Raw genomic sequence first — 17152 nt, forward strand, 5'->3', positions numbered from 1 at the left:
TTAGTATGCTGATTTGCTGTTCAAGAAACATTATTATTATCATCATCAATATTTAAAACAGCTGACTACATTTTTTTCAGAATTCTTTGATAAATAGAAAGATCCAAAGACTAGCATTTATCCGAAATAAAAAGCTTTTGTAACATTATACAGTATACTATTCATTTTATTTGTTTATTTATTTATTTGTCACTCCCTATCTTGAACATAGACATGAAATGCACTATCCAAAGTTACATTTTTATAATTCATGAATGAAACTATTTTGTAATATAATTTTGATGTACAATTTCCATGGTAATGTAATGTCTGATTTTAAAATAGTTTTCAAAGGGTGAATTTTCAGATTTTAAGTTTTCAGTTGATATATAATTTCTTAAGATTTCTATTGAATGATAGAGAAAAAGGCAACGAAGAAAGTCTTTTTGTGACAAAGTTCAGAACTCCTGTTATGATGTAGATTTTTGAGATGCACTCTTGTCATAAATTAATCTATTACTTTTCCTACATAATTTGTAACACAAAAGAGTGGTAAAATATCTACTTAGGAGTTTTAGACCTTTCCAACAATATATAGTTTGTTATAATCAGATTGGGATTTATTTGTAGTATGGTGAAGTAAATTTAGGTGGCAGTTAAAGGGTTAAATTGATAAAAAGTGATGATAAAGACATTTATAATGTTACAAAAATGTCTATTTCAGATAAATGCTGTACTTCTGAACTTTTTATTCATCAAAGAAACCTGAAAATGTTCTAATCAGCTGTTTTCAACATAATAATAATAATAATATGTGTTTTTTGAGCAGCAAATAAGATGATTAGAATGATTTCTGAAGGATCATGTGATACTGAAGACTAGAGTAATGATAGGAAAAATTCAGCTTTGAAATGCCATTAAAATATTCAAATAATAAAACAGTTATTTTAAATTGTAAAAATATTTCAGACTTTCACTGTTTTTGCTGTACTTTGGATCAAATAAATGCAGGCTTGGTGTGAGCAGAAGAGACTTCTTTAAAAAAAAAAAACATTAAAAATGTTACTCATCAAAAATTTTTGACTGGTAGACAGATAGATAGATGGATCAGAAGGTCAGATTTGCCGCACAATGAATAACAATTTTAAACAAATGTATGGCAATTGGTTCCACAGACTTCAGTTTCATATCAGAGAGGAGTCAGGGGGAAAACATAATTTTGTCCGAGTTGGCCGCACAAACATGAAGTAGCCTAAATGAAAACAAAATCTCTTCCATTTTAGGACGTAGATTAAAGGTAATTCCACTCCCTAAAGCATTGTGCAATGGTATTAAGTGTTCCCATTCTCTCTCTCCTCGCTGATGTCTATTTGATCTGTGCAGTAGTCGTGAACGCGCACCGCCAGACCTCCGCTGTTGCTGCGTGCGTGTCCACGCTTTATGAAGGCGCGCTCCCGCGTTCCCTCAGGTGAATGGAGTGAGGGAGAGGACAGGACAAGTCCCGTGTGCGTCTCCGGCCGAGCTGAAGTGACAAAAATGGGGCTTCGCGGACTGACCAGGACGCGGGTGTACATGACAGTCTGCCTTCTGTGGGTGACTGGATGCTTTACGCAAAAAGTGAGTGCAAGTGTGTGGCAGTAGCCCACTTTCCCTTTTGTTTGTCTGCGGTTTGTTTCGGCTTGTCAAAATGTTTACAGCAGGAATTATAGCATGCAGTATATAGCAAACTATATGAAGTATGTCGTAGCTAAAACAGCTTTTAAATGTTACGTCTATTGGTCTGAAGGGAACTTAATTCGGAAGTTTGGGGAAGGTGTTGTGATGAAATGTGCAGCGGCTTGTTGTGTGGTCCGGGTCGGTTCTGGCAGAGAGTTCGGCTGAGCGGGGCCAGTTCAGCACGGGCCAGCGGTTCCGCATCAGATGGTTCCGTGAGATCAGTTTTTTACAACTGCAATGTGACATAAACTACCAGTCAAAAGTATTTGAACAGTAAGATTTTAAATAAGTCTTCTGCTGTCTTTTCTGCAAATATTGATAATATTTTGGAGTAGAATTGGTTTACTTAGTAGTGATCTAATACATATACTAGCAGTTAAAAGTTTTAGAACAGTAAGATTTTTAATCTTAAGTCTCTTCTGCTCACCAAGCCTGCATTTATTTGATCTAAAGTACAGCAAAAACAGTACATTTTTTAAATAGTTTTACATTTAAAAATAATTTAAATACATTAAAATTTTCTGTTTGAATGTATTTTAACATGTAACTTATTATTAATTAAATTATTATTCACAATATTACTGCTTTTGCTGTATTTTGGGTCAAATAAATGCAGGCTTGGTGAGCAGAAGAGACTTCTTTAAAAAAAAATCTTACGGTTTAAAAACTTTTGACTGGTAGTGTAAGTAGATCAGATCACTCTTGGTACTACTAAGTGAATAATATTCAGTTATCAATTGTTATGTGATCAACATATAGGAAGCCATTTGATGTCATGTGACAAGAAATAAATCAGATGATAGACCCCCTTAGCCCGTCATGACTTTATTTCATATCCCATATTTTGAAGTCTTTATGAAGATGTTTTTATTAAAGTCAAACAGGGTAATCCTAGGAAAACCTCTTTATATTCGTAGCTGAAGAGTTAATGTTTTTTGTTTTTTATTTATTTTTATTTTTTAACTGTGTTTATTTATTGAGCATATAATGATTAAGATGTTGTAGATTCAAGGTGCAAGGAAAGTATTTTAATTATTTTTACTGGCTGCTTACACCATGTGAAACTTTAGGAGTTGTTACTAAAGTGTTTATAGAAACAGAAAATGGTATAAACATTTTTCTAAACTTTTACTGAGCAAACTTTGTTGATTTCTGGGAATCTGTCTGCATTAAAATAGTGAATGTTGCATTATGCAATGTTGCATCATCTTATTGTCATAATAGACCCATTTTGTTTGTTTTCTTCTTTTTTTCCTTTTTTTTTTTTTTTTTTTTTTTTTTTTTTACATTTCTGAATTTTTTTTTTTTTTTTTTTTACATTTCTGAAATTTCAGACCTGTCTCTGTGTACAGTCATATCAGAATTGAATGGCAGAACCTTTGATATTGTTTTATTCATATTCCCTTTACTTCAGCTTCTCTGGATATTTTATCAGTTCTCATCACAGAGGCTGTACACTGTTCATGTCGCTCCTCACGTGCTAGCAAATGGAGAGTTTGGGAAATATGTTGTTAAAGAAAAGCTTAGTGTGTGTTTTCGAGGTGATTATCAGATTCCTGTGGAAAACGTGCTCCACTCATGCAATTAAACACATTGCACTGTGGTCATTTCCACATGCTGTCTTTCACCAATACTTATTTCCTTACCAGGCATGGCTATAATTTATTGATTCTTGTAGAGCAGCGTGATATTCCATACAAGGATAAACAGAAAATAGAGACAATTTTAATCTTAAATTTTAAAGGTGCACAAAGTATTTTTTTTTCCTCATTAAAAAAAAAAAAAATCTTTTAGGCAGTTATTTCTTCTGTGGTGCACAAAATATTTTTTTATTTTTTTTATTTATTTATTGCAGGAAAGGTCAGCATCATTTTGACGGTGCCACATAAGGTCATGGGCTATTTCTGAGGTGACGACCTGTCAGATTGAGTCATAACTCTCGTCCTCTGTGAATTGTGAAAATTCTGAGCCGCTAACAAAGGCTTTATTGCATTGTTGATGTGCATAGCTTCAGTTACTGAGTGTGTGCACCTCAACGGCTCTGCAATTATCTGGCCCCTCTAAATGCTCCCTTTGTCCTCTTGAATTAAGTTGATTTTCAGAACTGTGCAAATCAAGTTTGGAATTTGCTGCATGGCCCTCACAATTAGACAAGGAAAAAAAACTTATATGATATCATGTAAGATAGATTTAAATACTTGTGATCTCAGCAATGACAAAGAGTTTTCATGCAAGTCTTTCTCTGGTAGTCATCAATATTTCGAACAACGAATTACTTTCATTCTTGAGTTAGTGTGGTTAGCACTGTGTAGGTCAGAAAATTCCTGCGTTTGTGTTCACATATCTATGCAAAGCACTTGCAGCTCTGTAAGTGATTATTCAACCTCACCCCACCAATAATGCTGTATCACACCCACACAATTCTAACACTTTCACCCAGCTGAATGAGAATGTAGAAAGACACTCGTAACAGTTTTAATGGGAGCAAACCACTAATGTGCATTTCCTGACCACCAGACCACATTCTGTGTGAATTTGGAAGTTTCAGAGTAACTGTTTTGAATGATTTGTGGAGAGCAATTATAAGAAATACAGTAGAATTATTCAAATGACAGGTTTGGTTTAGTTGTGAACAAAAATGTTAAACATTTGCAGCGTTGCTCAGGAAAATCTTACTGATGTAGCACATTTCTGCAATTGGCAAGACACGTACTCTACATATAACAATTTTAAAATTGCTTAGAAATTGTTTAATTAAAATGCATGAAAACTTCCTATTAAAAATCTTATTAAAAATTAGATGTTGGTGCTACATGTGTTTATCACCAATGGAGCATTTTAGTTAAAGGGATAGTTCACCCAAAAATTGGAATTCTGTCATTAATTACTTACTCTCATGTCATTCCAAATCTGTAAGACCTTTGTTCATCTTCGGAACACAATTTAAGATATTTTTGATGAATTCGGAGATCTATGGAGGGTCCGAAAGCTCTCGGATTTCATTAAAAATATCTTCATATGTGTTCCGAAGATGAACAAAGGTCTTACAGGTTTGGAACGACATGAGGGTGAATAATTTATGACAGAATTTTCATTTTTGGGTGAACTATCTCTTTAACTGCAAAATTAAAAGAAGTGATTGACAATGGGGTTTATTTATGTACTTAATAATTCTGTACCTTCTATAAAAAAAGCCTAGAATTAATAAAAATTACAATAAATTTGATTACATTTCAAATGAGAAATTAAATTAAATTTTGTTGCATTAAAATGATTAATCGCGATTAATCGCATCCAAAATAAGATTTTGTTTACATTAGGGCTGCACGATTTGGGAAAATTTTCATATTGTGATTATTGAGGTCAATATTGTGATACGCGATTGCGATTATAATAAATAGTATTGTCAATCAACTTGATGGGTTTTTAAGGAAAATGCACACACAGATTAGTGATAATGCTGAAATGTGTATTTGTAAAACAAGATATGGTTTCAAATAAATTATTTTTACAAAATGAAATAGCATTTGCATTAATGTAAATTTATTTTCTCAAAAGTAAAGCTAAATTATATAAAAAAATAAATAAAAACATACACATTTTCACAAAAATAAGAACATTTTAAACATTTTGTCCAAACAAACGGATATTTATGAAGAATGTAACATATACTCTGTGTAAACTGAAAGGAAACTAGATATGTTTTTGGTCGATCAGATCACAAGTGGACAATGGAGACACAGTCATTTACACCTGGCGTTTTAATCCATTTCTTCTGTCCACTTTCGACCACTTCTAACCACATTCCTGCATTTACATACATTACAAACTCAACTGACTGGCGTCTCTCCTGTATGATTTCATGTCAGACGTTAGTATGTCTGTATGATTCTCTTCAGACATTAGAACTGTACATGAATTATGAGCTTCTAGAACGTTTGACCTCCTTTTTTACAAATATAAATAAAAACTGTATAAATAAAAATAGTCTAAACAAAAAATAGCTGTATTAAGTGCAAACAATAGTGCAGCCATAATCAAAGTAGGCTAGGCTACTCTCTCAATATTCAAAGTGCAAATAGAGACCAATTTTTTCAAGCATGATACAGAGCTATGGACAACTACACAACCTATTATAGGATACATACAATTAACAACATATATATGTTATGTAGCCTAATTTGTGCGCACTGTGGAACCGCTCTCTAAAAGCGCGTATTAAAATTGCTTTTGAAGGCGCATTGTACTTTGGGTTTCGTTTTAAGGATCGTGCAAATTCTCAGCGGTGCTGAGCGTGCTTTCTACAATACAAGACATTAATTTAACAAACAAATTTGAAAGTGAGGGGGACACAAACGGGATTTTGAAAAGTGGATGTGGTCAAAAGTGGACAAGCTGAAAACCTTTTACACCCCTGTTTACACCTGTACTTAGCATTGTCCACTTGTGATCGACGCATCAGAAAACGCTAATACCAGGTGTAAACAGGGCCTCTAATTCTTGCACAGTACCTCTCTCTGGTCAATGGCAGTAATCTCAAATCCCAAATATCGCCATGTAACAGGTAGTGTTTTTTTTTTTTTTTTTTTTGGCTACCAGATCAGTGTCGATCTCCTCGGCATCCATCCACGCTGCGCACACAAGTGAACACGCACGCACATGCACACGCCACACGTGCACTGCCTATAGTGAGAGACTGTCAGATTTTTTGTTTGTTTGTGTTGTTAGTGGTACGGAAAATCAGCAAACTGTCTCAGAAAGTAGGTGTTCTCAAGTCCACACTTATTTAATATAATAGCAACATTTTGCCGTCATATAATTGCACAGGCTGACATCGCCACTGCGATACGATTAATCGTGCAGCACTAGTTTACATAATATATGTGTGTGTACTCTGTATATTTATTATGTATGTATAAATGCACACACATGCATGAATATATTTAAGAAAATTATGTTTATATATTAAGTATATTTGTATATAATATTTTATATTAAGACAAACATATACACATAAAGGCATATCAATATTTTCAAAATATATACTGTATTTATATCTGCATAATAAATATACAGAGTACAGGCATATTATGTAAACAAAGACTTTTATTTTGGATGCGATTAATCGTTTGTCAGCACTATACATTATATTACATTAATTGATCTTTTATTACTTGTTCTATGTTTTTTTTTTTCTTCCTGGAAGGCACACTTTATTAAGTGTATAAAATTTTTAACAAAGAAAAAAATAACATAAATATTGTACTTATTGTACATATATAGCACAGTTTTTATAGTTAAAGGAGAAGTCCACTTACAAAACAAAAATGGACAGATAATGTACTCGCCCTTTGTCATCCAAGATGTTCATGTCTTTCTTTCTTCAGCCATAAAGAAATTATGTTTTTTTGAGGGAAACATTTCAGCATTTTTTTCTCCATGTAATGGACTGATATGGTGCCCCGATTTTGAACTTCCAAAATGCAGTTTAAATGCAGCTTCAAACGATCCCAAATGCGGTTGTAAACAATCCCAGCTGAGAACGAAGGGTCTTATCTAGCAAAACGATCAGTTATTTTCATAAAAAATAATACAGTTTATATACTTTTTTTTTTTTTTAATGCCAAACCCCCGTCTTGTCTCACTCTGCCTGAACTGTTTTTTTTTTTTAATTTTTTTTATTCCGGTTCATGACAATTATGGTATGTCGAAAAATTCTCATCTCATGTTCTCCCTCAACTTCAAAATCGTCCTATATCGCTGTTTTACCATTTTTGTTAAAGGTGTTTGATCTTCTTTGTATGTTAACTTTGCAGAGACTAAATCGGTACTTCTGCAGCGATGTAGAATGATTTTGAAATTTTGAAGTTGAGGGAGAAAATGCGATTGGAGTTTTTCGACATACCCTAACTGTCTTGAGTCAGAATACACAGATTTCAGGGAGAGCAAGACAAGACGAGCGTTTGAGATTAAAAAGTATTTAAACTGTATTTTTTTAAATGAAAATAACCAATCGCTTCGCTAGATAAGACCCTTCTTCCTCGGCTGGGATTGTTTACAACCGCATTTGGGATCGTTTGAAGCCGCATTCAAACTGCATTTTAGAAGTTCAAAATTAGGCATCATATAAGTCCATTATATGAAGAAAAATCCTGAAATGTTTCTCTCAAAAAACATAATTTCTTTACGGCTGAAAAAAAAAGACATGAACATCTTGGATGACAAGGGGCAGAGTATATTATCTGTAAATATTTGTTCTGGAAGTGGACTTCTCCTTTAAGCTGGTTCCCTTCACTTTTAGTAAACTACTGTTTACTTGTCCTTGTCTTACTTTTTATATTCTTGCATGTTTCAAGGGTTAATTTGTATTGATCATTAGTGTATATTTAGTGGTTTTATTTACTATATTAATTATTAAATTTTCCTGTGTTTCAAGATTTTTTGTTTTCTGTGAAGTTCAGCAGCTACCACTGCTCTTTTCATCAAATATTACTGTGGAATATTGTCATATTCCAGTCCTTCTGGCCTCAGTGTGCAGTGGCAAGCTATGACTGATGTAACCGGTTGTAACACATCATCATGGGCTCTCTGTGCTCTGGGCTCGATAGTGCCTGGAACAGTCTCACTTTTCACAACCAATAAATAGCCGTGCTCCTCTTCCAGCCCCCTTACAGGGGCCCATAGCATGTTTATGGGGGACTCACAGGGGTGTTTGTGCATTTGAGAGTGTGTGTGTGGCAAAAGGGGCTTAAGCTCTCAGCTTGCACAATTTCAGTAGTCATATTGTCAGCTCATATCATCTCTGAAACCTCTGTTGTGAAAACACTACAGTACAAAAGAGACGAGGAAAAGAACTATATATGAACTTTCAGTTTAACAGCTTATTTGACTTCTCACGTTTCATAATGAGTCACATTTTTCTATTCAAAGCTGTTAAGCACAGATAATGTTTGTGAGACAAGCCGAGAATTAATTATTGTAAAAATGACAATAACAACGGAGGTTGTGAAGTGATATGTTTACTGTAAGGGGGAAAGAAGGGATAGATGTGTGTAACCAATCAATACAAGAGGAAGTTTCAGCATGGTGTTTTTCACTTTGCAGCCCGTACTGCAAGATCTGCTGTTCTCTGCGACAGCTGTGAGTTTATCTGGCACTGTCTTCCTCGCACTCATTCAGTGAGTCAGCTACAGTTTGTTAGTGTTAAAAGTGCAAGAGGCTTGTTTTTCAGTTCATGAGTTGCTGTTGCATCAGCAGAAGGAATAGATCCTGTAATTCAAATAGAATAAAACTCCACCGAAAAATAAAGGATACTAATAAATAAAAAATAATTTAACATTTTTGCACAAAATTGCATGCGTACATTGCTTTGCTTTGCACTGTTTTGCATTTACTGTGGTAAACTGTGATCAGTAACATTAGATCAACATCTGTGTCTGCATGTATAATCTATGGGAAAGCCCCATGGCTCTCATGTATTGTCATTTTCCGGATGCTTGTGTTGGCTACATGCTCATATCACCTAGTATCATTTTATACCTGCCGTCTTCTTTATAGTGTTTCTGTAATCTGCCCATAGGGTTTATTGCGCCCTCATTTCTTGTGTACTGCTCCCTTGCCATATTCATGTTCCATTGTTATCTTTGTGTTTCATATTTTCTTAACTAAATCATGCTGTGCTATTTAAAATGGCAGTTGTTAGGTAAAATAATAGTAAAGTAAGGTAAGTGGCGAGTAACAGGATGACATTACACTTATTCTTAAGATTGAGTTGAACATTTTCTTTCCTTTTTTTCTTTTCAATGTAATGTATTTTTGAGTTAAACAGGTTATTATAATGAGAAAACAAAAATGTAGAGGGATTCTTTTTATTATCTTTTGGGAACTGACTGGAAAATGAAAAGTTGGTGTGTCAGACCTGAACGTTATTTCAGTTAATTGTGGAGGGCTACTTCCCTCCTGACATCTCCTTAAAGGAGAAGTTCACTTCCAGAACAAAAATTTACAGATAATTTTCTCACTCCCTTGTCATCCAAGATGTTTGTGTCTTTCTTTCTTCAGTCGATAAGAAATTATCGTTCTTCATTAAAAAAATTTAGGAATGTTCTTCATATAGTGGACGTCTATGGTGCCCCCTAGAGTGAACTTCCAAAATGCAGTTTAAATGCAGCTTCAAATGCCTCTAAATGATCCCAGCCAAGGAAGAAGGGTCTTATCTAGCAAATCAGTCGGTCATTTTTTAAAACAAATTGACCATTTATATACTTTTTAACCTCAAATGCTGAAACCCTGCTTTAACCCTGTGTTAAAGGGACCATCAGATGCAAAATTCACTTTTAGTTTGCACATACATGTGTGTTTGCAGTGCGTTCGCAACCACCCAATAATGCTAAAAATCCACCCAGTGGTATTTTTTTTTTTTTTTTTATGTAAATATTATCCCCTTTTTGAAATCAAGCCATTCTCTGATTTCTGGCTGTGTGGTGTCACACAGACCAAGGCCACTCCCACGATTGATATGGCCGTCTTACCTTAGATCCGCCCTGAGTGAGCTGGTCTTGTGACTAGTTGGCAAGTTTCCTGGCTAAAGTAAACAGGATGGTTCGTCACCCCACAGAAGAGGGGTGGCGTGAGCAGAGCTCATTAGCATTTAAAGAGTCATGCAACAAAATGGACTGCTGGGAAAAGAACTGATTTTGACAAGATAAAAAGGTTGTTGTTTTACACTACCATTGAGAAATTTTAACTAAAGTATGTTACAGACCTTTCATTAAAGGAGAAGTTCACTTCCAGAACAAAAAATTACAGATAATGTAATCACCCCCTTGTTATCCAAGATGTTCATGTCTTTCTTTTTTTCAGTTGCAAAGAAATTCATTTCAGGATTTCTCTCCATTCCATGATTTCTCTCACTGCTCCCGAGTTTGAACTTCCAAAGTGCAGTTTAAATGCTGCTTCAGAAACGATCCCAGCCAAAGAAGAAGAGTCTTATCTAGTAAAACGATTGGTTATTTTCTAAAAAAAAATGTCAATTTATATACTTTTTAAGCTTAAACGCTCATCTTGTCTAACTCTGCGAGAACTAGGGTAGGTCGAAAAACTTTAAAATCATCCTACATTGCTATTTTACCTTTTTTTTTGTAAAGGGCGTTTGATCTTCTTTGCATGTTCACTTTGTAAGCACTGGGTCGGTACTTCTGCAGCGATGTAGGACGATTCTGAAGTTGGAGAAGAAAATGAGATGCGAGTTTTTTGAACTACACTAACTGTCTTGAACTGGAATACACAGAGTTCACACAGAGCTAGAAAAGATGAGCATTTGAGGTTAAAAGGTATACTGTATAATTTTTTTTTTAAAGAAAATAACCGTCCCCAACTGGGGTTGTTTAGAGCCCTTTGAAGCTGCATTTAAACTGCATTTTGGAAGTTCAAGCTTGGAGGCACCATAAAAGTCCACTATATGGAGAAAAATCCTAAAATGTTTTCCTCAAAAAACATAATTTCTTTACGACTGAATAAAGAAAGACATGAACATCTTAGATGAAAAGGGGATGAGTAAATTATCTGTAAATTTTTGTTCTGAAAGTGAACTACTCCTTTAAGACCCTGAAGAATCATATCAACTTGTGGAAAATGGGCATCCGATGACCCCTTCAGTCTTGAATTCTGGGTCAAACATTTAAACATTTAACATTAAAGAATAAGTTCACTTCCAGAATAAAAGTGTCCTGATAATTTACTCACCCCCATGTCATCCAAGATGTTCATGTATTTATTTCTTCAGTCACGAAGAAATTTAAGGTTTTTGAGGAAAACATTCCAGGATATTTCTTCATATAGTGGACTCCTATGGTTCCCAGTGGTTTGAACTTATAAATTGAAGTTTTAATGCAGCTTCACAGGGCTCTACCTTATCCCAGCTGAGGAAAAAGGGTCTTATCTAGCGAAACAATCAGTCATTTTCTAAGAAAAGTACTTGCTCAACCTCATGCATTTCGTAATCACTCATATATGATGTAGGCGAAAGTACCAACCCAGTGTTTGCAACGCAAATGTGAAAAGAAAGTCAAAATACTTTACAAAATAAGGTAAAACAACAATGTTGGGTGAGAAAATGAGACGTTTTTTGCCCTGCCCTACCATTTTTAACTAAAGTACACAGACGAAGAACTAACTGCACATGACTTTTCCAATGTGATTACAGAATGCGTGAAGAAAAATTACCAATCGTTTCGCTAGATAGGACCTTTATTTGTCATCTGGGATCATGTAGAGCTGCAATTTAGAAGTTCTGAAGCAATTTAGAAGTTCTGAAGTTCTAGAAGAAAACTGTTGGAAACCATAGAAGTCTGCTATATGGACAAAAATCCTGGAATGTTGTCCTCAGGAAACTTAATTTTTTTTTTTTGACTGAAGAAAAAAAGACATGAACATATTGGATGACATGGGGGTGAGTAAATTATCAGGACATTTTTATTGTGGAAGAGAACTAATCCTTTAATATTTCCTTTAATACATATTACAACAAAAACTAAACGTTTTTAAAATTGGCAACAATTTTTTTTTTTTTTCCATTTTCTTTTGCTAAAAAAGGTTCCACTATTTCTGACAACTCAATTTTGTGTTGCGGGTCAAAATAACATTAAGAAGGTTAAGTGACATTGTTTTTCCCCATGCTAAAAGATATAAGTAAGACTCAAAACCCAGTGTATTAAGAAACTAAATTGATCAGTTGTGATATTTTATGTTGACTTTAAAAGGCATGGATTTTGTATGATACTCACTGACTAGTGAATGACTTTGAATGATCTGTCATTGATGTATGCGAGTGCGTATTGTGTGAGTGATTGGCAGAGGAGTAAGGGGGTCGTCAGCTATCTTTTGATGTAGCACAACTGGGGCGCGATAACCAGCGGGACCTTATGTAAATGCCTCCTACTTATTACCCTAGTTTCATTAAAATGCTATCTAACCAAACAGCCTTCCAATGTCCCCTGTGGGAGAAAAGACAACTTTACTAATTACGCCATGCCAGTGCAGGACGATGATGTAACAGAGCTGGGATGTTTGGCATTATAAGAATGTCCCATTTCCTATTCTGCACTGTGGTACTTTGGACGCCATTCATGTGAAGTCTACCATGCATGGTACACTGCCCTAACCAGCAGATAGTCCAGTATTATGGTGGAGCCACGGTAATGACCCAGTTCCATTTGTTTGGATAGAGAGGGAGGTACTTACAAAAATCTCACAAATCACTGCCAAAGTTTTCTTTTTTGTTGTCTTTTGGAATTAGACATGATCGTGTTAAATCAAATGGTTTTCTATGGGCAGTTGGTGATGGCAGTGATTTGGTTGAATCACAAACACAAACATGGGCCTTAACCAATTGCATTTCCCCTGTTTCTGCTTGGAATAACCCTACATGCTTGTCCTGAACCTTTTTTCACCTCTTGTTCCAGTTTAGTTTGTTCTCTGTCTCTCATCTCTCTTCATGTGCATTGCTCAACTTTCCTGTTGTGCTAACCTGATATCGGCTTACTTTACATCCCAGCAGTGAGTGGCATTTGACTGGCTCAAATGTCAGGCATGCAATTATTAGTGTAGTAGCACATGAAAACTCTGGACAGCATGAGGTTTTGACTAACAGATCTCTGTTTGATAAATGGCCTGAATGGAGAAAAACATGGGGCAAGAATCAAGGGTAGAAGTGTACGCAGAACAAACAAGGCAGTATGAAGCTGAAACTTATTTTGACCTTGTCAAGCTGAGATTATTTACTGTGGCCTTGTCCATTTCACAGTGTCTTTTGGACTATTTTGCTTTGTCCTCCAACAAGATTGAGTTTTGGAAGCGGGCTGGGGCACAAATACATAGCTGACTGATTATGTGGTATCTTTGATTTTGTTTATATTTTTCTGAAAAAAGACAAGCGTAAATAATGATGAAAAGCATAATATATATGTCATGGATGAGCGTTTTCTTTTAAATACAATAAATATACCTGTATGACCCACGTTTGGTTTTCGACCAATGAAATTGGGTAGAATTCAACAATTTGAACATGGAGCTGCATTGAGATCCCTATATCTATGGGATTAAACCATATAGGGGCCTAAAATAAACACATCAAATAAAAAGTTTATTAAGAACCACAATTATAAAAACATTTTGAGATAACTAGAATATCTAAAGGTTTAGTTCATTTTCCAAAATGAAAATTTCCTGATGGTTTACTCACCCCCATGTCATCCAAGATGTTCATAGCTTTCTAGCTTCAGCCAAAAAGAGTTCTTTGAAGAAGGTTTTTGAAGAAAACATTTACAGATTTTTCTCCATATAGTGGACTTCAATGGCGTTCAGTGGGTTGAAGGTCCAAATTGCAGTTTCAGTGGAGCTTCAAAGGGCTCTACACGATCGCAGCTAAAGATTGTCTACGATTTTGAAGTTTGAGGAGAAAATGAGATGGAGTTTTTCGCAGACAAAGAACTAACTGCATGTGACTTTTCCAACGTGATTGCGTAATGCATAAGGTCGAACTAGTGCAAGATAAGCGTTTGTGGTTAAAAAGTATGTAAATTTTTCTTTTTTTTTTTTGAAAATGAAAGATCGTTTTGCTAGACAAGACCCTTATTCCTTGGCTGGGATCATGTAGAACCCTTTGAAGCTGTGTTGAAACTGCAGTTTGGACCTTCAACCCATTGGCTCCCATTGGAGACCACAATATGGGAAAAGTCCTGGAATGTTTTCCTCAAAAACCTTCATTTTTTTTCGACTGAAGAAAGAAAGACATGGACATCTTGGATGAGTAAATTATTAGGATTGTTTTTTTTTTTTTATTCTGGAAGTGAACTAATCCTTTAAGTTACAGGTACACAAACCTTGGAAAAATGATATTTATGGAACTCAGGTATGGTCTATACAGTTGTTTTGAGAGAAGGAAACAAGATACATTTTTGGTTTCAACTGTATTTGATTTTTCAGTTGTTCTTCTTTAAAAGAAAAAAGTATCAGCTTATGAAAAGTGACCCACATTTGGTTTTTGAACACTGAAAATGTGTACAATTTAACAATTTACTCATGGGGCCACACTGAAATCCCCAAATCTCTGGAAATAAAACACATTGCACCTTAAAATTAAGTTTGTAAACAATCAAAATCTTAAAGGAAATTATAATATCTATAATAGCTCGTCTATAATGCTGCTTGAGTTACAGCTATGCAAACTTTTTTTTTTATTTCAAAGTGCTTTTCTCACGTTGAACTATCACTATTGGCATATAATGCAATAAAGATTTCTAAATATACGGTGACTTGATTTTATCAATCAGGAATAGATTATATTGTGAAAAGTGGATGTTATATATCAGAATCAAACCAGAAGTGAAAGAGTTTACAAACAATTGACATGAAGAAAAAAAAAACAACTTACATTTGAAGTTCATTTGAGCCTCTCATTTCTGGGAACAGCAATATGGATGATGGCCAAATTCACCCTCAGTAAGTAATTCTCCCTCAATTGTGACCTGGAACCAGAAAACCAGTCATAAGGGTCAGTTAAAAAAAAAAAAAGCTTTCCATTGATGTGTGGTTTATTACTTTTTGATATATTTACTATATGTATGTGTGTATGTGTGTGTGTATGTGTGTGTGTATATGTATGTATGTATGTATGTATGTATATATGTGTGTGTGTGTGTGTGTGTGTGTGTGTGTTTATATATATATATATATATATATATATATATATATATATATATATATATGGTTTTGTGGTCCAGGGTCACAATTGTCTTTAAAATCTGTCTTTTTTGTTACAATTATTACAGCTTTTATTAGATTAACCAACATTAAAGAGAGAGTTCACTCAAAAATGAAAACTCTCTCATTAATTACGTCATGTCGTTCCAAACCTTTGGACTATTGTTAATCTTTGGAACACAAATTAAGATATCTTTGAAATCCAAGAGCTTTCTGACCCTGCATAGACAGCAATGCAACTGATACATTCAAGGCCCATAAAAGATAGTAAGGACATCATTAAAACAGACCATGTGACATCAGTTTTTGGGTGAAGTAACCCTATAAGCTGCTGCATTTTTGGTCATATTTGGCTGTTTGTCCAATATTTGGTCTCATTTGACTGTTGACTAACATTTATTTTCATTCTCTGGTGATGCCAGTTGAAAAGTAGTGGATGTTTTAACATTTTGATGAAAGATTATGGAGACAAATATGTCTTGTTCACTAATAAATCATGACAATAAGACTAGGAATGTACCTTTAGAAAGTAAACTGACTCGATTTGTATCTCATCTTGACTTTAATTTCACTTTTTGTCCTGCATAATGCCATCACTTGAGGCTAGGCTTGTTACCTGTCTGGCGTTGGTGAGGTCTTGCAGTTCTTTTATTCCCTCCCACCGTCCAGAACCAGTGCCAACAGGAAGCCCAATAAACAAACAGGCCCCTGCCAAGGTCTGGTTTGGAGTGGTCTAGCCCCAACTCCCATCTGCCTCCAATTATACCGAGGTCCCCTCATCCTGCACACCTGTGAGATATTACGAACAGCATGTCTGAAGGAATACCTCCCTGGGGTTAGCAAAGCAGCCAGCATATCCAGCTTTGATACCCGATGAAGGGAAGGGTTGAATAGTTCAGTTTGGGAGAGGCAGACCGAAGCTAATTTTCTGAACAGAACATTTAGTTTTGTTGCTCGATGGGTTTCTTTCACAGCCGTCTGTTGTTATTGCTCTGAAACGATCACATTAGGGCAACGCTTTACGTAGCTTTCTAGCACTTAGCGACTTACCGTCAGACCAGCTATGACTGCCAAATTTGTTTACCTATGTTTAATGTTGTGTCGAATGAACCGGAACAGCGCCAAAGACTTTCCCGTTGGTTTGTTGAACTCATGCCATCCTCTTGAACTTTTGATGCTAGAACTACAACAGCCTATTAAGATGTTTTAGGACCGTAGCGCTAACCCCTGGAGCTCAGGTTCTGGGAAGAATTATCTCGAACAGTCTGCTGATTCTTCACTGCTATTAAATGTATTATAAATTTCTTTGAGCATGTTTATCGTAATCTACATTCAAGTGGTGCAGAAATGTCCTTTGTTTAATCTTTATGTTGTTCCTTTGCTACCATGCTATCTTTAAATGTGTTGCTATAAAGTCAACCCACCTTTCACTCAAGGGTTATGTAACGCTTTGAACATGAAAGTGTTGTAAATAGTCATGGAAGATGAATTTTACTATTTAAAGCGATAGTTCACCCCAAAATGAAAATTACCCCATGATTTACTCCATCTCAAGCAATCCTAGGTGTATATAACTTTCTTTCAGCAAATACAGATGGAGTTGTATTAAAAAATGTCCTGGCTCTTTCAAGCTTTATAATGGCAATGAATGGGCATCCATCCATCATAAAAAGTACTCCACACAGCTTTAGGGGGT

The 17152-nt window shown here is 35.1% G+C and overlaps 1 protein-coding gene across 1 annotated transcript in view; it reads left to right on the forward strand.

Annotated features, from left to right (window-relative positions):
* The first annotated feature begins 1372 nt into the window (after nucleotides 1–1372).
* The window catches only part of si:dkey-112e17.1 (uncharacterized), a 31333-nt gene continuing 15553 nt past the window's right edge, over nucleotides 1373–17152 (forward strand). The window contains exon 1 of the mRNA XM_051110795.1: nucleotides 1373–1596. Within this exon, the coding sequence (XP_050966752.1) occupies nucleotides 1420–1596 (177 nt within the window). The 5' untranslated portion in view covers nucleotides 1373–1419. The remainder of the gene's footprint in view (nucleotides 1597–17152) is intronic.

The sequence above is a fragment of the Labeo rohita genome, chromosome 5 (assembly GCF_022985175.1).
Source record: "Labeo rohita strain BAU-BD-2019 chromosome 5, IGBB_LRoh.1.0, whole genome shotgun sequence".
In the NCBI taxonomy this organism is placed as follows: domain Eukaryota; kingdom Metazoa; phylum Chordata; class Actinopteri; order Cypriniformes; family Cyprinidae; genus Labeo; species Labeo rohita.